The sequence below is a fragment of the Plectrocnemia conspersa genome, unplaced genomic scaffold, assembly GCF_051122295.1.
Source record: "Plectrocnemia conspersa isolate PC_06_02 unplaced genomic scaffold, ASM5112229v1 ptg000002l, whole genome shotgun sequence".
NCBI lineage: Eukaryota > Metazoa > Arthropoda > Insecta > Trichoptera > Polycentropodidae > Plectrocnemia > Plectrocnemia conspersa.
Genome location: NW_028277166.1, coordinates 414,076 through 436,949, shown reverse-complemented (window position 1 = coordinate 436,949; position 22,874 = coordinate 414,076). Strand labels below are relative to the sequence as shown.

Genomic DNA, 22,874 nt, shown 5'->3' with positions numbered 1-22,874 from the left:
TATACCAAGTTATGAAGAGTGTGAGAAATGATAAATGGCAAAGCTCTTGGGACAACGTTAAAGCTTCATGCTTAATCACGTGATCAAAAGATTAATTACTAAGCGAAATAAGAGCGTTTTGTACTTAAACATGATTTAATGGCTTAGATCATCATGACTCTTTGAAAGTAAAATTATCCGATTATATTTTCCACCTTGACGTTGAAGCTAAAAACATGTCTCAGTGGTCTCTAATCGCGTGTACGCGGTCGCATGTACGCTCTCCAACTAATTTGAAAAAATCAGCAATACTGTTTAAAAATGTTCATGTTGAAATTGTTTTAAACAGTATTGCACAGTATAACTAATAGGAGAGCGCAAAAGACAATTATCTCTTCTCAGAAGTCAAAAATCCACGTCAAAAACAGTACATAAATTGTGCCGTCGCCGTCGCAGTGAAAACGCTCGGTTATTTAGCGTGCATATTAAGACTTTTTACTGCAATATTACAACTTATAATAAGTGAAAATTTAATAAAGCATATCTAAACTGAATTTTGACCAATAGGAGAGCGCAAAACGCTCGTTACCGAGCATTCCCACAGCGACCACGCCGACACGATTTTATTGCTTTTGACATGAATTTTTGACTTCTGAGAAGTGATAATTGTTTTTGCGCCCTCGTATTGATCAAAATTCGGTTTGAATACACTTTGACCAATACTCTCATATTAGAAGTCCATAGTAATATCGGTAAGGATAGCTATCATATTTTTAAAACATTCTGTAACGTCAAAGTGCAGACAAACGAGAAATATTTTGAACTTGACCTAATGAAAGTTTTGAAACTATAATTAGTTTTAGAATTTTATTTCTTTTGAGTCCGAGGTTACAAGGAAAATGGATTCAAATTAATGAAAATTGCAGCTGGGGAATTATCAGCAGCCCTTGAAACACCTATATCATTTCTTAAATTGATTGCAGACGGCGAAAAGTAAAGAAACAATTCGTTTATGAAAGTAGTGATTAACCTGTACATAATATTGAAAAAATTGAATACGTTAATTGTATAGTGGACAAGGCAATCAACGAAATTGAAGTTAGATTTGATAACCTGAAATATCATAGATCATTTTTTTTAAATTTTTGAACATCGTCAATGGTTTAATAAATGTTTCGCCAGGTGTATTGTTGGAAAATTGTAAAAAAAATAAAAACCAAACTCACCTATAATGAATCATCGAATGTTGATGCTGTTGACCTCTGTGAAGAATTAAAGCTACTCTGGAGATTGGTTAAGCCACATTCTTCACCTAAAACTAACAATTGACGATTAGAATTTAAAAGAGATATATCCCAACTGCAATTCGAATACAAGAAATTGTCAATGATTTTGCAAAAATAAACGCAAGAAAAGTTCAATTTCTAAATTTAAATAACATCTTATATATAATTGTTCTAAGCCGCTTCCGGACGCGCACAACTTTAAATGAAACATTCTCCGTTCAATCATCTAGGTATGATCAAAAAATACGGTGAATGAATTTTTATAGCAGCAACTGCTAACGCTACATCCATTTGAAGTAATAAATCCGATAGCCTGATCCATTGAGATAGTCAGTGTCGAGTTTAAACAAGTTGTGCTATTCAGTCGGCTTCCAGAGCCGGAAGGCCGGTTTCACACGTGCCGGATGGATTCGCCCGGTGCCGTGTAGTGGGGGTGGTGTTGTATGGGCTAATACTGACTGATTTCGACCAACGCGTAAGCATTAATTTTTGTTTCAAGTTGCAAAAAAGCTCATGAAATGTTAAAATCAGCAAAATTACCTGCTAATAATATTAGCGCACCACCGAATGGCTGTTCGATCCAATTCAATTGATATTTGTGCGACGATCAATATTTTGTCGTCATGGTTGCGTTGCTATGCAGCAACAACAACAACAAAACAATCACAATTAATATTAAACAATGGAATATCAAAAAATATATTATTTAATCAAATGTGCTTTCGAAATCAGAGCTCAGCTTCGCGTGACTGGCTAAAGGGTTTGTGTTTTATTCAATTTATTGATGAAATAATACATTTATGACTGTTCCTTTATATATTAATGGACCGAAATTACAACCATAATGAAATCCCGACATGGCAATGTATTCAGACGATTCGTTTTGCTCATACATATATTGACATCGATTTGAAAAAAATAATCAATTTGTGGAAAACCCTGAAGCTATTAATTTTTTTAGAATTCAAGAATGATAAACTTTTTCAAAAAACAGTGTCTTGATTGCTTAACTAAGATTTTTCGTCACAAAATTGGAAATAAGCAGCGGACTCGTTTCTACTGATCTCGATATACGAAAACTATGACAACTAGCAATGAAGTATCTTTCCATATGGTTTGAAGCATACTTATGCATTATGATTTCTAATACTTGTGATGATATATCGACACCGGCCTATATTTTTTACCATAGATTTGTTTCCATTTTAATCGAGGAATTTTTTAAAGCATACCAGCTGGAGTGAAATCAGACCTTACCGATTTTTCACTTTCAATTTTCCAAAACCATACTGGTCGATAGTTTCATAAATTGTGAAACTATCTATCGTTATATCATACGTCCTAGTTAGTGTATTTTTTCAAATAGTTTTCTATAATGTAATACGTTTTTATTCTAGTTTGCCACCACTGACCTACGTACACTCGGCGTGACACAATTCGTCTAGGAGCTACAAGTGGTTTTCAGATGGCAGTATTGATTTTCCACGCGCATGTCTCGTTTTCCCGTCTCGCTCCCGGATGCTGGGATGAGCGCGAAAGCACCATCCGATATCGACCCCCTCGAGGGCGCTAGTGTGCGTTCGCGTGTGGATAGGAAGCGACTATTTTCACTTTATTGGCCAGTGCCGGCAGGCCGTTATATAAATGCAAGGCAGTTTCAAGATTCAGCTCATAAACATGGGCACGAGGGCGGCGGCTTGTGAGCGCACGACCTAACCTAACCTACAAAAACGCTACCTTCGCTTACTTATCTCTTTGTTTCAGTCACGGCAAAAATTCGTAGTCTTCACGACTGCCAGCTGAGGCTGCTTCATGGCATACAACCGCTACCTTCGGGGATAGACATCGCCAATACTGTCAAATACTTCTCGCAGACTTTACTGAGTGAGTACCAATCGATAAGTAGTTAATATACGAGATGACCCAAAACAAATTATCATTTTTTTATTTTTTATATTTAATTTAAAACCACAACGAAAAGCATTTTTGATACTTTCAGATATGTCAATATCTATAATACTTTCCGAAAAATAATAGCTGTAATAAATATATAAACTTACAACTAAGCAATGATTCGCGGCCCGGTATCGATCGTTAAGAAAATACAAACTCTAAATAAATATGAAACATAATCTCGTATCCGTTGATGAATCAACACAAAACTATACTTATAACTCCTGACCTAACCTAGCAATATATGTATATTACGTTCACAAAGTTTGAGAAACTGTCGAATGAGGTAGCTGTGACGCAATACGTTTTGATTGCGTCGGAGACAGCATGTCGATTTAAATACACGGTGATTGTTCTGATGAATATATACACAAATACTCACATATATAATTGCAACTATTTAGAATTTTATCGATAAGCATAAATATATTTTTACGTCGTATTTATTGAACGTAATCTCGTGTAAAAAAATAAAAGAGGTTTCCTAACTTTCGTGTAAGGAGTATTTATTTCGATTTATGTTAAATATTATTCTACAATAATATCAATTAGGTTTACGTACAGTTTGTATATCTTAGTCATTGTGCACATCCTCTTTCCGAAGCGGGTTGAACTCTGTACTGTGTTGACTTCGAGTTGACTAGGGTGACGTGAAGAGGGAAGCGGCTGTTTCTTTGATCTTCTCTATCTGCTGTTAGTCTGTCTCCTCTTAAAAGCTCTTAGTTGAAGTTCTTAGTCCTTTACATTCGAGGAGCAATATTTTACACATGGCACCTCCAGAAGAAGATTTAGGGTTCGCCAATTTTTTTTGCGTCGTTTGATACATTTTCAAACCGCAATTAATATTGCACTTTATGATGCAAATCCTCTTGAGATTTGTAATCAAATATTAAACATTAAAAAATCTTAAATGATGTTCCTTATTTTAAACTAGAAATTATCAAGTTATCCCTCAAAGAAAATCTGAAAAAAAACAGTCGAATCGTAACATTGACTATTAGCAGCCTGGCAAACAAAGTTAAACTAAATGCTTACGAGGTCTATATTTATAAAAAAAACATATTAAGAAATCTACCTATAAATTATATGAATATATTTTTAAAAAAAATATTTGATTGTGTATCCATAATACCATGATTTTTTTTTCATGACGCATTGGAGTAACCTGTTATGTCTTGATGGTCCCAATTTAAATAAATAAATAAGTGCAAAAAACCCAAATTATTTGCGATAGAAATAAAACATGTCATATTTATTTATACTAAATAGAATGATTTTAATTTTAAATGAAAAAAATTATATCTGCGCGGCATAATGAAATATATATTATTTGTTATAATATTATTATAAATAAATTATAAAACAAAAGAAACAACATATAAACAACAAATATTACAGCAAGACATCATTCTCGGTTTGATTGCTTATAAGAAAAATTGCATTGTATATTGAAATTTGCAGGTATTATTGAATTTTTATGAACTAGAGTTATGATTGCGTGAATCTGTCAGGTCTGGAGCTAACGCTTCTCAAACTTTTTGTATTTTTATACTTAAAAAAATGGTTCACAATACAATTTAGTGGTGAGTTTCGTTATTTAAAAATCTGTAAATCGATCTAAAAAATTCCAGCTGTCCTGAAAGATGTTCCAAGTTCGCCCCTGGAGATGTTACGTAATCCTGAAAACGATCAAGCCCGGATGAACCTGTATCCAAACCTAGACTATAAAGGATTATATAACGCAATATCTCAACTAGTAGACGTAGCATCTTTAGTTCAATATGGAGTTCAAGGTATGTATTATAATATTGATTTTACGATTCTTTATAATTACATTTACCTTTATATTTCAGCTTTCGGTCAAGCGATCTTACAATGCTTGGGTTGTTTACTTCCTTTCTTAGAATACGACATGATCGATAATTTACCTTATTTAGCAGCGTCGTGCGTGGGAGTCTTACCAGTGGCGTTACATCAAGACATAATTAATTTATTATGCTTTTATATTCTACCCTTTACAATAAGTATGAAAATAATTTTCATCGATTTACTCTTGTTTTATATTTGTTACATCTTGTAATATTATTCAGCTCGACATTACGAAGGAGAAGAAGAAGAATCTCAAGCTTCGCAATCTGTAGCAGCAGTTATTATGATGGTATTTCAATATTCGAGTAATCCAGGTACAATACAATTTAGAATTTTGAATCAGTTTTTGTACAATATCCTTTGTCGTCGACGTACTTTATTTTAGAGTATGTTATTGCTATTTTATTATATACTGCTGTATACGTCACACAGTCTTGTATAGTATTTATGAAATTTGTAAGGTTTATGGCATCTAAAACAAGGGTCAGAAAACTGGGAATAGATTTTACATATTCAAACTCTTTAAAATATCAAAGTATGCGCTATAATATAATGGTCTACCGTTGAGTTGAAGAGCTGCGAAATATGACAGTTTATGGTGCTCCTATTGCTTCGCCTTCTCTTGTAATAATTCGACGGCGTCTTCAGTTCGAAAAAAACTTATTTCGAATGTCAAGCTTTTAAAGCAGGTGGAGTGTAAATTACTTTGCTATCGAATTAAATGACAAAGCATTATATTTATTATGTCTGTTCTTGAAGAATACTATATAAGTCGTTATTATTAGACTGAGCACTCGACATGATATTCATTACTTGCAGAAAAGCATCGATCAGAAGTCTTGAAATGTTCAGTTACTAAAAGTGTTGAGGACATTGTGAGTGACACCAATAGACAATTTAATAGAAAATTACTTTACTTAAATATTTCTGATCTCGCCCTTTATAAGAACAGTTTTGCAACCCCTGATCTAAAACATTGAAACATTAAGTTGATGAAGCTATATGAGCTTCATAGCTCAATGTTCAGAAATATTTTGATTATTATCTATTGCAATTATTTGTTACAGCTCATCATTGTCAGCTTTTAGAATGTCTTATGACAATGAAACAGCAAGTAGTTAAGGACGTGTTATGCGTAATTGCATATGGAACGGCAGGAGCTCGCGCTTCAGCAGCCAAGTTACTCTTCTACCACTGGCCAGCGTTTAACGCAAATCTATTCGATAGAAAAGGGTTACTTTGTAAATTTTCAAGTAAGTATCCAGTTCTCGGGAGCAAATATAATTAGCGATATAATCGGTGTGAACATGAAACATATTTTTGAAGACTAATTTTTAAAGCAACCTTATCATTATCTTTAGATGACTTAACGCCCTTCGTATGCCAACGAGACATGTGTCCAAATTCTGGAAACGCAGAAGCTGCTAAAGTATGTTACGATCATTGCATCAGCGTAACGTTTGCGTCCGATTCGCCACCACCTTTATATCTGTGCATAGAATGTGCCAACGAGATTCACAGAGAGCATCCGAATCAGAGATTTTTCGATATTCTGCATCCCATGCAGCAAGTTTCGATGGTTTGCGAAAACAAGGTATTGCTATAAAAAAATATGCACTTATGAGTCAACACTATATTAATATTATTTTTCAAGAACTGTCGAGCCACCGATAAGTCTGCATTTTCAATATGCTTCTCCAGCGAATGCGCCAGCTATAATGGAAATCATCCGATTCGATATTGTCAGCAATGCCATGCCAATCGACACAACACCAGAAGAGGAGGCGATCATGTCGTTCATAGAAGTCTGCCTCCTGCTTGGCAGATGGACAGTGAGCGGCAGACTTATTTGGTCGAGGCCATTGTCAGGTTAAATATTTTTTTACTAAGCAAACCTTTGTTCTTCTTCTCTAAAAACGCTTTCTCATCACTGTAAATAATTATCATTTAATTCTAGTCTTTTAAAAGAAGCTAAACCTTTGAACGTCGAAGCCGGACAGAAAGAATCGAACGATTCTCCTAAACCTAACATTACTATCAACATGCCGACTGATAACATCTCGGTCGAAGAAAGGCAACTTTTAGGAAGATATGGAGTTTGGTTATTAGTCGGATTATGCACGCCAAGTCAAGATACACCCGTGGATATATTGGGACGACTGATATCCATGTTGTTCCATTGGTTCCATGTCACCGCTTATTCGTACGACGGTAAGCTTAAATAATTTATTAATAAGTTATTTATTTTGCTACATAACTGTATGTTTAACCTGCAGGTCAAGTTGAGAGCACAATAGAAAAACTAAAAACTGATCACGTGTGCGTCTGGTTGAGAGATATTTGCAAAACCCATTACAAAGTTTTAGTATCTTGCCTACTACCGCATCCGCCTGAATACGCTAGAGTCGGAGGACATTGGGATACGCTTGCTTCTCGTACTTCTCATCTTAAAGATGGATTGAACAGGTTATTAATAACTATTACAAACCATGCTACATTCGAGGTATTCCTCTTATTGATGACGTTACGCGCGGGCGGTTTGGCTAAGTAAAATAGTAGATGTTCAAGCAAACGTTGATGTTGTAAAATATGCAGCCCCGCATCTAAAATTTTCATATCGGTTCCGAACATTATATGCTTTTACAAAAATTGCTCAAATTTTAGATTATTCTGTCTCGTGCCGTATGAGATAATAACTACTGAAATATGGGACTATATAATGCCTCACTGGATGGAGGCCATAACCAATGACGTACCAGAGAAAGAACTGCCGGAGTTAAAGATGATTTTGAGCAAAATTTTAGATCCGGATATGAGTCCGTTGGGTTTCGATGTTAAAAAGATGTACCATTTCGTTGCAATTCGATTCGAGAAAACTTCAGCCCGCGTACAGCTCCAAGCGCTGCATTGGTTACAGGTATTTTCTAATTTAATATACTTATTGAAAGGTTCAGACGAATCATTATTTTAAGTAATGTATCGTATGCTAATAGATATTATTTATATCAATACGATTGTTTAAGTAGCAAGTTGGGTAGAATTCTGACGTCTAGCCACTAGACCATTGAAACCTATCCAATCAGCATTATTATTGTCAAAGACAATCTGAAGGGTAAAATCCACCACGTTCTGTAGTAAAAAAAAACATAGAAAGGTGATCTAATATGAACGATATGCGGTCGGTAAGATAATGTGTTAGTCGCAGTGGCGTAGCTAGGGTATGTGTCGCCCGGGACAATCCTTAAAATTGCCGCCGCCCCCCATACATTTTTTTTGCAAAGTCATAAAATCAGCATTTCTTAAAGTAATAAATTGATTATTGTTAAGCTCTCGCTATTCGTAGATTTACATAAATTTTAGTATATTCAGGGTTAAGAACCACATTAGACGATTCCATCGCGAATATGCCACCCCCAAGCAAGTGCCGCCCGGGGCGGCCCACCCCCTCCGCCCCACCATAGCTACGCCACTGGTTAGTCGTGTCTATATTGTGTAAATAGTTCAATAGCGTTGTTCAGGAACAATTACAATGCATGTATTAAGCGCTGATTAAAATCATCGAACTTCCAAGTCCAAACATAGCATCAAAATCGCATCGGTTTAGTTCGCGTCATTATAAATAGGGATAATTTTATTTTTATATTTTATGCGCGCATTTTTATTAACTTTTTTTAAAATATCGCGACTCACTTTGAGGCTTATCTCGTTTCATTAGTCCGCTTACGCCGAGCAAAGTTGTTATACATGTACGTTCCAACTACTTCATTGTTATTCCGACACTCGCAGCGCACGGACGTCTTTAAATTGTTATCGTTATAGATACGTAAATGATAACAATTGATGAATTATTAATTTTGATAGCTATTTCAACATAAAACAAAATAGTAACATTTCTAGTTTCTCTAAATTTGCTTAAAATATATTATAAAGGAGTAATGATAAGTATATTGAACGCATCTTGTACTTAAGAGCAAATTGGTGGTGAACTCAAAGTTGTTATTTCTTTTTCTATTACGAATAATGACGAAATGAATAGACCTCAAAGTGACTCTGTTAAAAGAAACGGAGTATAGTCGTATTCCCTTTATATGTACATATATTCTGACAACTACAAAATCTAAAAATAAAGACACTTAATAAGCCTTGTCATTTTTCAGATACTATCATTGCTTGAAATTATAATACCACTAACTCAACTTTTCGACATGTTCGAATCGGGGGTTCGAGTAATGAAAATTAGTAATTTGGATGAAAAGAAACACTCCAAACATTCGTCCAAAAATGGAAGTGACATTCATAGAACCGGTTCAATATGTAAGTTTTGATTTATAGCTTTTTTATTCAATGATTTGCGAGCTACATTGTCACACGTATGATCAAAGATCGCGCAGTTATCGGTAGATTTGATTACTAATATATATGTACGATCAATTTAAACATAGCTCCTGTCGTCGAGGATGAATCGAGCACTTCAGGATTGTCCGATAATGAAGCTCCAACCTCACGACAGAATACGACGGAGTTCGAAACCGACGGCGAACATAACCTCACTTGCTGTATTTTGATGTTGGATATACTTTTAAAACAGGTTCGGAGATCGGAGCTGTAAAATGATGCGTTTTATTACTTCTAAGCTAAATTGCGTATTTTTTTATAGATGGAGCTCCAAATGTTTGACCAAAACACCACTAGTGGGTGGGTTTCTAAATCTGCCAGTCAGTTACTGGGTCGTACTCTTAGCGTTTTGAGAGAAGGAACTTGCTCTGGAGGTTGCTCGATTCCCGATTGCTCGGCGTGTGAAGCTGCAATCATGTGGCATCAGTTGGCTGTTAGAATTGTGAAGATGATGGCTCCAAATACTCCAGCTCATCCTCCAGACGTAAGCATTTTATGATTCCTACATATACATAAATTACATAATACATCAATTTATATAGTGAATAAGAGATTAAATATACGAGGCCTGGCTATTAATGCATTGAAACAATTCTTAAAATATTATATTTAATGTCATATCAGTTACGTGATTATACAAAATTATCATTCTTCCTTCAATAGCCATATCTCGTAGACCTAAAGATAATAAAAGATTTTGTTGAACTGATGCTTATTATTTAATGTTATCATCCAATATAGTGAGTTTCAATTGGACGTTGCAGTTTGTATTTGGATTTAATATTTGCCGATGTTCCATATTCGTACTTTTTTCTTCGACAGAAAAACTATGCAATTTATCCAGTAATATGCTTTGGTTATTTAAAACTATGCTCCCACATTATAGAAGTTATAATATAGGGCTATAACATATCCGCATTATAAATTAAAAAATAACCCTGAATATCAAAAGTATGTGTTAATTATGCAAGATTCATTCGATGCGCCTAAATGGCACATAGTCTCTAGCTTCTTATTATAATTTCTAACCTAAAAATATTGATGTTGTTCAATGAAATTTTTAACAATTTTCATTTATATTGATATGGATGGTTAAGATTTAAAAAATAAGAATATTACCTCTAATGAAAATTGTCAAAATGGCTCATTCATTGCAATCGTTAGATTAATTTGCATTTTTGTGTTGACCCCTTTAATGTTTTATGTTTCCGTTTTTTACTACCTCATAGTATATTAGTTAAAGTTGAAATGTCGACGGGTTGTGCTAACTCACGGGTCTCCTATAACCGGAGAACCCATCGTCAAACAATATCGATGTGGACTGATCTGTGAAACTTTCATGTTTGCATGTGTATGAGAGCATTGAATATGATTTCCATTGACTGATGCAAACGCATGAATATATAATTATCTACTATGTTATAATATGTGTTTGAGGTATTCGTTTCTGTGATTATAAAACTCCTCTATGACTTCTCTACGACTGTATCTTGTCTGATTCTTGAAAATCTTCTGCGATTTCACATGCATAATAAAACACTGAAATACTTCTGCGATCTAGTATAGTTTTCGAATGGTTTTATAGATATCTTTTAGTGGAAAATAGTAAGTAATATAGTATTCTGTTATACTGTAATTTAAAAAATATATTGCGGACGTCATTTGACCAAAATAATAACACTTTACCGCTGAATCAATTTTTTTTGCAACTATTTTGTCACCAGTTTTTATGCAAATTCACTTTAGTAATACAAAAATAATAATGTATTGTTTTCGATTGTATTGAATTTAATAAGATTTTTTCGAGCAGTTTCGAGCAAAAAATAATGTGTTATGAATGAAATATGATTAATTCACAACACATGATTTAATTTAAAAAATATAAAACACATCTTAAACTGCTCGAATATTGTTGTATTTTATAAAAACAGATAAAAATTATATTTTTTTAAAATTACTTTACATGTAATCTACAATGAAAATTATAACTAACTTCACGCGCTACACAGTAATCTGTGTTTTTATTCAAATAATAAAATATATTAAATTCGACTATTAATTTAACCGTGGATTTTTAATTACAAAATATTTTTTTTATAATAATCTTGAAAGTCGCCATTTATAAAATACAACATAATCTTAAAATTGTTCCAAAAATACAATACATTTTTAAATAAATATTTTTTGGTAATAGATGTGTGGTAATTTATGTTAGTCTTATGCGGCACAATGTCGGTTAGGTTCGTTACATGTGTAAAATGTTTATGCGAATTGTTTGCGTATTTTGTGTCCGGGCGGGTTCACCAGCCCCCGATGGAAGACCTGCCTTCGGAGGGCAGCCACTCGCGCAAGAGCCCTCCCGAGGGGGAACGTGGCGGACGGGGCACAGACAAAGGGGGCGCAGCTGACTCTCTCATCAACATGCCTCTGCCTTTACCCATACCGGAGATTCACTCGGTGGGCGGTGTACTAGTTCACATGCCTCACGTATGTTGATGTATATACACAATATTGCCTTTAGTGCTGTATTAGCAACAAATTAGAGGCGCTTTTTACAAAACATGCATACATACATAACAGTGACATACACACACACATACACACATATATAAATTGCTTTTTTTATACAACATCATACAGATTTTATGTTGTTATGTGAGAGTGTATGTATTTATACAGCTACATAGTCCTGTTATTAATATTGTCAAAAGGCATTTAACGGTTAGGTTTGGGGAGTAAGTAATATTAAATTAATTTACTGTCGATTTTAGTGAAAAGTTTTTTTAAATTGAGTTTCGTGGGGATAACGCTGAAATACAAGATTGTCTAATTTATGTATACTAATGTTTCAAGTTTATAGAATTTTGTCAAAATCTAGTCTGTATCCATATTTCTTTGCTACCTAATTCAGATATGACCACAAATCTGTCGAGATACATCTCGCTTATTTTCTAATATTTCTCGCAATCCCCAAGCGAAGAACTCGTTTGTCACAAATCATGTGATGCATCTCAATGATTTTAGTTGGAATCTTTGAATTATTTCGATGTTAAAAGATTTAAATTCCCTCTTTGAGATATTTTTGTACAGTATTAGTTTATTTCCTAGTGATATCTTCGACTTATTCAAATTATATTTTCTAATAGAATATCTTCGTTTATTAACTTGATGGATATTCATTTATGTTATTTGAGCTGCTTTGACCTTTTAAGTTGTAGTGTGATGCAAGTACAAAATCTAAATGAGTTTCGTACCTTAATCATGCAAGAATCTAATATATAAAAGTGTTAAAAAAAAGTATCGTGTCCTCAAATTTCTTTATATCCTACATAAATGAAATAAAAATAAAAATAAATTACTAAAAAAACTTTTAACGGAGATTTTTGTTTTTTGTATAGCCGCCATTTTGAAACAAGGTGGCGCATCAAGCTGACTCACAAAATTAGTCGAGATTAAAACTATGGCAGTCTAAATGATAAAAAATAAATATAAAAAACACATTTCTTTTAATTATTATTATATTTTCTTTTCTACTTTTTCTATTTCGCCACCATTTTGAAACAAGATGGCGGATCAGGCTGGCTAACACACTTAGTCGAATTAGTGTTTACTAAAGCTATTTTTAAAACTAGATTCACATCCATATGAACAGTATATCTATATCTTGAAAAAATAACAAAAAAATGACAAAAGATGTAAAAAAATCTTTTCATTTCTATTTTAAAACATTTTTTGATATATTTACTTTTTTCTCTAAAGAAATTCAGCTAACAAACTTTAAATATTTACAAGAGCTATTTTTAAATATGTTTCATGCCGATATAATTAAAACAACGGCAGTTATCGTGTCTGCAAAAAAAAACACAAAACATGTTTTTAATTTATCTTTATTCTTCTCTCTAAAAATGTTTTACCTGGGATTTTTGTATAGCCACCTTCATGGCTGGATAGCCACCTTCATGGCTGGCTAGCGAACATAGCTGAGATATTTACAAGAGCTATTTTTTTAACTAGTTTCATGACCATATGATTTAAAGTACATCAGTTATCGCATCTTAAAAAAAAACACAAAAATGTAAAAAAATATATTTTAAAACACTGATCTAGTTAGCTGTTGAGTAAGATTTTTTTAATTAAATTAAATTAAAAGTTATGTTTAAAAAATGCACAAGTTTAAATACAACATCAACACTTATCACAGGACTATGTTATCACTGTATTATTGTTGAAATATATATCGGATTTTGTGGTAAGAATTGTAGAACTGGAAAATCAGTAATGCTTTTAAAATATTCGTTGGGGATATAGATCTGCAGTTCTTCGAACGAACCGCTGCCGCACAAACACAACTCAGAATCATATAACTGACAACAAGAAACTTATAATTTATTATTATTTATATTATTAGATTGGGCATTTTATCGATAAGTTTAATACATACTATGTCACACGCTTCTTTTTATGTAATAAATATAAATATGTATGATAAATAATAATGAAATATTAAAAAATTAAAAACACAAATGGTGGTTCATCCGAACGTATAGTATTAATAAAATGTACATATTGTAAATTTGTATAATTTTTGATGAACCAGCAACAGAATAAATTTAATATGAATAAAAAAAACAGTATAATAAGCATGCTTTTCCTATTAAAAATAGGTGTGCTTTAGAAAAAACTCACTTATTTGTGCTCTATATATATTATTATTTTATCTTCTATGCAAACCTATGACCTTACTTCTCTGGCAATCGATGGAAATTTCCTGTTTTAATTGCTCAATGTAATGTTGTTTTCGTATATTCTATTTCATGCTCCCACAGATACTTCACGTATGTCTGTAATATGTTCTATGTATGAATAGTTTAGATTTTATTTATATTATTTTACTATCCAATTTAGTTCAGATAAGTGTAGACTTTGCTTAATGTTCCTATGTGCACTATTTTATTATTATTTCGTATCTAATCTGATTTCTCTTAGGGAATATATGTAATTATTCACTTGCGTCTTATTAAGTAATATAATGCAAAAATAAGCTGTTCTCACATTCGGTTTTACATTTTAATACTAAATTGTAGCTATGTAAATTATTGCTTCGCTTAAAAATGAAATAAAAAATATTGATAAAATTTATTAATTATACTTAATCTAATATTGAAAAATTAGCCTATAGGGTAATTCATAGCTGCACGGTTTTTAAAAAAAATATTCATATTTATTAGGTTTAGACGCTTAACAGCTAACGTTCCGAGAAAATGTAGTGTATGTCGATTGAGATAAAGACACGGACAGACCGCGTGGGATGATTAATTGTCTTTCAAAAATATCAATAGTAAAAACTTATAAACCGCCTTTTTAACATATATTTAAACATAAATTTTTTAGATCAATTGGATCAATGCGTGCAAATTTTTTATGGTTAGGCGAGAAATGTTGCGCTCCTGCGTCGGTCTGTCCGAGCCTTTAACGTTACAAAAAAAATAAAAAAGAACGACACGTTGAATTGAATTACTTTGATTTCCATTTTTGCATGACCCATGCTGTTGAATTCTCTTCTCGTTTGAGATGATCGATTATAAATTACCCTTCATGGCATGTTCCGTGGCTGTTGAAATATGAGAGAAAGCGAGTATAGAAAACAATCCAGTGAGCTTAGTTTAAAGAATGACCTCTCTCTCGCTCATATAACGACGGCCGCACTTGAACCTGGTATGGCTTCCGAGAGACTCCCTTTTACAAAAAAAAAAAACATAATAAATAAAATTATCCTCTCTAAACGGACCGTAGTATGCATTAAAACATGAGCATTATACTGGATGATGAAATTATGCAAAGTTTAATCAACAAACATAAAGAGAAATAACTCGAAACGGTGTGTGTTTGTAAATATTGTTAAAAATAACTGTTTCAGAGACCCACATGAACATTATGTATATTACACTATAAATAATTTATGTTATACATATTGTGTTACACATGAAAATTACCATCACCCAGTGGTTTGACGTTTTTTGGGGCTTGAATGCAGCATGGATACAGTAGGAAACATTATTAAGGCATTATTTTTGCAGACCGATGAATATAATTGATCAATTAAATCAGACGTTTAATCGTAGAAAATATTCGTCGGTCCGTACGCCTTTGCCATGTTGTCGTGTGAATATATGTTTGAACCAAGTCTAATCTGTACATAATTGTGTGAAAAGCTGATTCTCATTTTACTGAATTAATAATATTTAAATCTTAGATTAACAACTTCTATAAATGTGTAAACACATTTTCGATTCGATGTTGATTTAAAATATATTTTAACAATTCTCATACATTGGACCATAAATGTCTCATTTTAAACATTGTCCCTAAAATAATATTATTTTTATTGGCAACAAATATTGATGAAAAATCTTATTTACTGCCTTTTTATCTTTGGTCTGTCAATTTCAAATTTTAAATAAAGGTAGAAACAACTCCAAAAAGCCTAAAAATGCATGAAACAAGCCAAGAATGTTTGCCATTTCTCTCTTCTCTGTAATCGATATATAGTTTGTTCAAAAAATATCCGACCATAATTTTTCGTGCGTAAGCAAATAAAGCTAGGGAGACGTGGTTTGGTGCTCGTATTAAGGCAATCCTAATGCGCATGTTTGAATTTTTCCTGCCCGCAGAAGCTGTCAGTCGCCGGCAGGAAGTGTAAGGCCAGTTTCACACGTGCCGGATGGATTCACCCGGCACCGGGCCAGCGTCGTGTAGTGGGGATGGTGTTGTATGGGCTAGTACCTACCATTTCAGACGTGCCTGACGAATCCATCCGGCGCCGGCCCGACGCTGCCCATACAACACCACCCCCACTACCGGCCCGGTGCCGGGCAAATCCACCCGGCACGTGTGAAACCGGCCTAAGTGAGCGCTGTCGAATTTTCACTTTTGACAAAATGAAAGAAAAACTTGAACATCGCTATTGCATTAAGTTTTGTTTATAGCTTGGCGATTCCCAAGTGGAAACGATCCGCAAAATTCAACAGGCCTTTGGGAAAGAAGCAATAGACACAGATAAAGAAGTGACACAACCGCTTCAAAGATGGCCGCACATCAGTGGAGAGTGAAGCACGTTCTGGTAAACTATCAACATCCAGAAATAGAATCGTAATTGACCAAGTGGGGATGCAGGATCGTCGAATCACGATCAGAGAACTTGCAACCGTAACGAGCATGACCATTGAATCCGTTCATTTCATTTTGACTATGAATTTGGGCTTTAAGAGAATCTCAGCAGTTCGTGCCCAAGCTGTTAACAATAGAGCGGAAGCAACTCCGTTTGGATATCTCACAGGACATGCTGGAGACTATGAACAATGATCTCAACTTCCTGAACACAGCGATCAATGGCGATGAGTCCTGGGTTTATGGGTACGATCCAGAAACCAAGTAGCAGTCACCACAATGTATGCATTCAGCATCCTTGAGAACAAAAAAGCAAGGCAGGTCTCCAGCAATGTCAAAGTCATCCTGACCGTCTTCTTAGACTCCAGTGGCGTGCTTTATCGCGAGTACGCACCACACGAGCAGGCAATTGGAAGCTCCGTCACGATAACGCACTCGCCCATCTTTCACATTTGATACAGAGTTTCCTGGCCCGTGCTTCGTCAGGTTGCTACGTGTGACTTCTGGCTTTTCTCCAAGCTGATAATGCCCCTGAAAAGGATCATATTTTAATCCAGAAAAGACAGCTGCGTGCCACCTTAAAAGAGGCGTTCCAGCGCTGCTTTCGACAGTGTCAGAACCGTTGCGAGAAGTGTGTGGCAGCCCAAGGAAACTACTATGAAGGAGATTAGTGTAAGATTGTTGTATATGAATACGAGTATTTTTTATGAATAATGGTCGATTATTTTTTGAAACACAGTGGTATATCGACGTATGAAAGCTTTGACGGTTAATACATATCGCAACAGTCCTAGCAGTGTCTTCATTTTTCTCTAATGATAGTCGGATAAAAATGTATACAGTTGATTGACCGTATTTGTTGTTAGAATTCTTCGGCTGAATTATCTCTTCGTAGTTGGGTTTAATTGCATAGTTTACTTGTACATCTCAGAATCAGCTTTGGTAATTTGGTTCAAGCAAACACTCGAACGACAACATTTTGAGCACGCTCACACACTCGGTAACTAGCGACTCTATCGCACCTCACTAATCCGAACCGTTACGCGATACAGATAATGACTGCGACAGTCGAAACGGTTTCCGAACAGCTGGACTTGGCGGCGATAATGCCCGCCGAGAAAGTGGTGTCGGCGGTGGCCAGAGCGGTAACGCTGACGGACACCGACGTGGCCACCGCCACGGTGCAAGTGGCCAAACCCAATCTCGTCGGCGAGAACGACCAGCCCGTGGAGCCAGGCCCCGACGACGACTTGTCCAACTTCTGGCACACGTCCGTCGGCAAGTTTCGCTTCTCGATCGAAGACCTGCCGCAGCAGTTACAGTACATCCACCAGCTGCTGCAAGAGATTCCCGTGACGGACAGGCCCGACATGCTGTATTACTTGCTACAGTGTCTTTACATATTGGTACTGCACGGCGACGCTTTCACCAAGGCCGCCAAGGAGCACCGCGGATTTCTCATTTGGTGTCAAGAGAACTTACTCATCAAAAAGTAAACATCTTCCTTGTTATGAAATTGGCATAAAGACGCGGTATCACTGGACACGAATTATGCTAGGTGATGATGCATGAAAACTGTCACACCAGCATACTCTTTAGCCTCTGCGTCACATCCATCGCCTAACAGAAGTCGCGTCCAGTAAAACCGTGGTTGAATACAATCTAACTCGTGTGTTTCGGCATTCTAGTCTTTGGAGCTCGTGTAACGCTCGTCACTCGCACATTTGCGAAGTGGCAGTTCCGTTACTGCTTCATTGTATAACGCTCGTCGGTGGAGGAGACGTCTTCTGGAGACTAATACAAGAAGAATTCCACAACTCGGATTGGAGAGTTCGTTTCACAGCTGTGGAGCGAGTCACAGTATTAACAAGGTTTATACAACTCAATATAACGTTTATTGGTCACTATGACTTAGCAGGTTTACCCATGCCACTGAAATCTATTGAATAATAGAATTGAGATACATTCCATTCTTGGAGTCCTAACATATTATCTGTTTTATATCTACCAGTATATCATCACATAATTTTCTATGCTTCTGGGATTCTGATGATCTGTCTTCTGTCCTTAAATAACATTAAGCTTTTCGATCGCCTCATGCATGTGCTCGCTACACAAAGTCTGGTCGCTCGAGATCCAATGATATCAATCAAAAAAAGGATATTTACGGCGCCATTAAGAGGTTTTCGTTTTTATTTTTTCGCAGAAAATGTGTAAAAGTATTTATAATATTTTTTTTAAATACAGTGTTGCTATGAAATGAAACTCATTGGCGTTTACTTTTATTAGGTTTATGGATTCCACTCCATTAAAAAACGTGCTTCCACTACAAACAGCGTTGGCTACTGCATTTTGCTATTTGATATCCAGCATGGATGATCCGAACGTATACGTAGCACAAAGAGCTACACTTTACATAGGAACGATTCACGATCACGCTGTAAAGGTAAATATAATGATTCACGTCACATAGTAGTTTCTTTCATCTATGTCGATGTCATATTTTTTCAGTGTTTGATTATGTGCTTGGAAACCCAATTCGACATGGTGATCGTAGATCGTCCGATGATACTGCAATCACTGTACCAGCTGCACAACTCCATGAGCGATCGCAAGCTGTTGACGTGGGAGTTCTTCTTGAACCGATTCGACGCACTGTTCCTCGAAGCTCAAATAAATCTGGAGAAAAACGGCGATATATCGTATTTAAGAGGTATGCAATCCGAGCTAGTTTAACCCTATGATACTTTTTTGGGACGTTTGTACAGTAAATCGTATAAAGTGGCCTTTATGAATCTCTCAGCTTGCTTCTAGAGCATATCTTTGGAAGTAGCCGGTACTGTCCAGTGTGGGAGTACTGTCCACCACACGCTGGAGGCCCGTCACACCAGTGTGAGAGAGCAATATAATAACTCCTTTCGAGGAGCTGGGACTCTCGGATATAGGCAGCAAAGATAGTGTCGACATCGTTCACGAAGTTGCCTAAGTCCTTCGAGACGCACGGACGTTCTTGTGGGTGGAGCTATAACAATGACGATAATGCAAGCTAACGAGAGCCCGATCATAAGCACTCGGAGAATATACGAAGTAAACTAATTAAAAATAAATAGTACTACGGGGAGTGTGGACATCTCTCTGGACGTCAAAAAAAAACAGTAGCCCACTCGATGGGATGGATTGCCTATGTTGGGGATTGCGTGAGCGCAGGCAGTGGTTTTGAACAGACGCAACGTAATTTCAGCTCTATCCAGTGTGGGAGAGTATCATGAACTCCTGGCAAAAGACTCTCGGGGGTAGGCAACGGTCTCGCGGTTTGTCTAAGTTCTTAGTTGACGTCATGGGCGTTCTTGGGAGAAGGAGCTATAACAAGCAACGATAACACAAGCTTAAACTTCCGCTCTCTGGACTATTCTATAACACTTGCATGGTGTATGCGTTGGTATTGTAGGACAAGTGCTAGTTCGGGCGCCTAATTGCATGTGTTGGAACTTGTTCCGGGGCTTCCACCAGCGTAGGCAGTGGTTTTGAAAAGGATGCATAGTAGTCTCAGCTCTGTCCTGATTGGACATTTCCTTTCATCCCTCATCTTTTCTTACGGAAGATTGGTGACATTCTTCTCCGATGGTTCCTTGATGTATATATGACAACTCTAAAACAGAAATGGTAAGCTCAGGTTTTTCTTGTTGTATGATTTGTTTTTTGATGTTGCTCCTTTTTGGCATCGAGATGTCGCAGGTCCTGCTGACGCCGTCTGTGATAATTTGGCATCTCTGATGATACAGAATTATTGAACAAGATCTGCCTCTTAAAAGCCTTGACGTCCAGCCTCTCCCCTTCTGATTTCGTTTCTAGTTTTGGCGTTCTGTTTATCTTTTCTAATACATTATGTAAAGATGGTCGCTGAGTGTGGCGTTCTCCAGAACCTTCCAGCTCAGTACTCGTCCCACTTTGCCTTTGTTCGCAAAGATGACATCGATTACTGACCCGGCTCCTGTCCTCGCAAAAGTAAATCTTTCTGTATTGAGAGCCCGAAGGTCCGACAATCATTTCCGCCAGCATCCTTTCCCGATTTCCACTCTGAAGACTTCGCATAGAAGTAACCGATATGTTCCAGCGGACGCTAGTTTCTAGTCCTTCCTCTAATTTCCCCCAATGAACAATTCGGGGAATAATAACAGCTATATTAATTAAACTTTCACATTAACCATCGACAGAACCCCATACGTCTGCGCAACCGATATGTGCCCAATATATGTTTTACAAATTTGACTTTTTCAGACCTCAGGAACAACGAGTCCGGAAGTGAGATTTTTATGGTAAAATTGAAACGCGCCCACGAAGCCCTGTCGAACTCAGATGGCTCGGGCACCTCATCCGTGAAGACCTTGAGCGCTTCTTTTGGTACAAAGTGGCCATATAAGAGAACAATGTCGGCTCCTGCCACCATGCTGCCGCGCCAAGAGACAAAGCAAGGTAAGTCGCGTCACGTTGCCGAGTCACGCAAATTGTAAAATATACGATATGTAAAGAGTGACTTCACGCTTATCTTTCATATACGGTCGACACTCGTTTAACGACGTCAATGATTAGATTTATGAGTATTCGTTCGAAGGACACGGAAGTGTAAAAATGCAAACTAAACTTTCTTATGTGGGTTTTTTTCTCGTGTGACCTTAATATGAAAGGCCACTTCAAGGGCCACTAAATGAAACACTACTTTTGCTAAATGTATTTTATTCTACATATATTATACGTAGGCTCGCCATCACGTCCGAGCTGAGAGTACAAGAAAGGGCGAGTGGGAGTACCGCTCGAGTTAGGACAAACAGCCTTTGTAATGGTCATTGCCCAAATAAATCATTCATATTTCCTTTTGTTGCTGTTGTGAGAAGCTATTAAAAGCTTGATTTTTCACTCGTTTAAAATCTGTCTTCAAAATTACAGATATTACTCTTTGTTATATTGTAAAGTTGGAATCTTGATAAACGGCAAACGCTCTTTCTCATGACTCCAGCGGCCGCCCGGATTGGACGCGTGTAAGCCTGCATTACGATACAACTTAAAGCAGTATGCTATTTGTTTGTTCTGCGATTAATTGAATTTTAAGCCGGAACAAAGGATTCAAAGCGAGAGTACGGTCTACTTACTCCATCGTATTATTGGATATTGCATGACGTTCAAATCAATATAGGCTTTGGCGCTAAACGAAGGTCGACTGTGTATATACTGTGCTTCATCAATGTTCTTTACATGATTTGGATGTTTAATGTATAACGAGATGATTTTTGGTGTAGAAAAAGAAAAGGTGTACAGCAGGCAATATTCGGCACCGATACTGAAGAGGAAAAGTTCCCGGTTCGGATTGGGTCAGTTGTTAGGCGGTAGCGGGGGCGGGGGCGCGGTTGCCGGGGCTCAACCGGCGCCCGTGACCGCGCTTCCGCCCCCCGCATCTCAATCAGCAAATAATAATGCCACAATTAGTGTATGCCATAGTGCGAGTCGCGCGCAAGGTAGAGTAGTTTCGCTTAGCAGACTTACATTTAAACAAGAGGGAGAGTGTTGTACAGAAGAACGATTTTTGGTTATATTAACAGGTTCATGTTTATTGGGTTTCGTAAATGAATTTTCATATATCCCAAATACTTTTGCCCTTTTGTCATTAACGGAGGACAACATAAAAGATAATATACTCACATTTTATATTTCAGTACAGCAAATGAATTTTTATCAATATGTTTTATTCTTTTCCTAGCTTTTTTTTACTTCAGTTACAACGCTCTCCCCCGTTATATTAATAATAAAAAAAAACACGTGCGTGATTATCAATTTTTATATGTATCTAGAAAAAATATTATTTATTATTAAAACTGATAAACACGCATAATTAATATAAAAGAAAATATATTTAACAAACTAACATAATAATAAAATTGTACATTCTCAGAAATGACACAACTTTTAAGCATGTATATAAACTGTATATATACTGCTTGCAAACAATCTGTCTCGTTATTGAGGCGTATCTTATTTCTTCTTTATTCACTTCTTCAAAAAACAGTTTTCAGCATCTTGAAACAGAGATAAGGAATATTGCAGAAAACTGGTACTATCGTCTTAATTGTGCATCGTATAGATTTACTTTTTCTCAAACTCTGTATATTTGAGCTTTTTTTAACTAAAATTAAAAAGCATGCCTTCAATAAAATATTACAAAATAATTTACTT

General features: G+C 35.9%; 1 protein-coding gene across 4 annotated transcripts in view; it reads left to right on the top strand.

The window, feature by feature from the left end:
* The first annotated feature begins 2,683 nt into the window (after positions 1-2,683).
* Positions 2,684-22,874, top strand: part of unc79 (UNC-79 domain-containing protein) — a 35,593-nt gene continuing 15,402 nt past the window's right edge. Inside the window, exons 1-21 of one of the 4 annotated variants that reach the window (XM_088205034.1) lie at positions 2,684-2,964; positions 3,030-3,149; positions 4,850-5,011; positions 5,072-5,242; positions 5,309-5,401; positions 6,155-6,340; positions 6,449-6,681; positions 6,742-6,956; positions 7,045-7,298; positions 7,364-7,553; positions 7,752-8,004; positions 9,245-9,401; positions 9,530-9,675; positions 9,745-9,966; positions 11,790-11,969; positions 17,702-18,141; positions 18,338-18,520; positions 18,939-19,095; positions 19,161-19,362; positions 20,928-21,122; positions 21,944-22,159. In XM_088205034.1, coding sequence (XP_088061160.1) covers positions 2,910-2,964; positions 3,030-3,149; positions 4,850-5,011; positions 5,072-5,242; positions 5,309-5,401; positions 6,155-6,340; positions 6,449-6,681; positions 6,742-6,956; positions 7,045-7,298; positions 7,364-7,553; positions 7,752-8,004; positions 9,245-9,401; positions 9,530-9,675; positions 9,745-9,966; positions 11,790-11,969; positions 17,702-18,141; positions 18,338-18,520; positions 18,939-19,095; positions 19,161-19,362; positions 20,928-21,122; positions 21,944-22,159 — 4,030 coding nt within the window. In that variant the 5' untranslated portion in view covers positions 2,684-2,909. Of the gene's footprint in view, positions 2,965-3,029; positions 3,150-4,849; positions 5,012-5,071; positions 5,243-5,308; positions 5,402-6,154; positions 6,341-6,448; positions 6,682-6,741; positions 6,957-7,044; positions 7,299-7,363; positions 7,554-7,751; positions 8,005-9,244; positions 9,402-9,529; positions 9,676-9,744; positions 9,967-11,789; positions 11,970-17,701; positions 18,142-18,337; positions 18,521-18,660; positions 18,832-18,938; positions 19,096-19,160; positions 19,363-20,927; positions 21,123-21,943; positions 22,160-22,874 lie in introns of those variants that run through there. The other 3 variants (XM_088205035.1, XM_088205036.1, XM_088205037.1) reach the window with 3 other exon arrangements.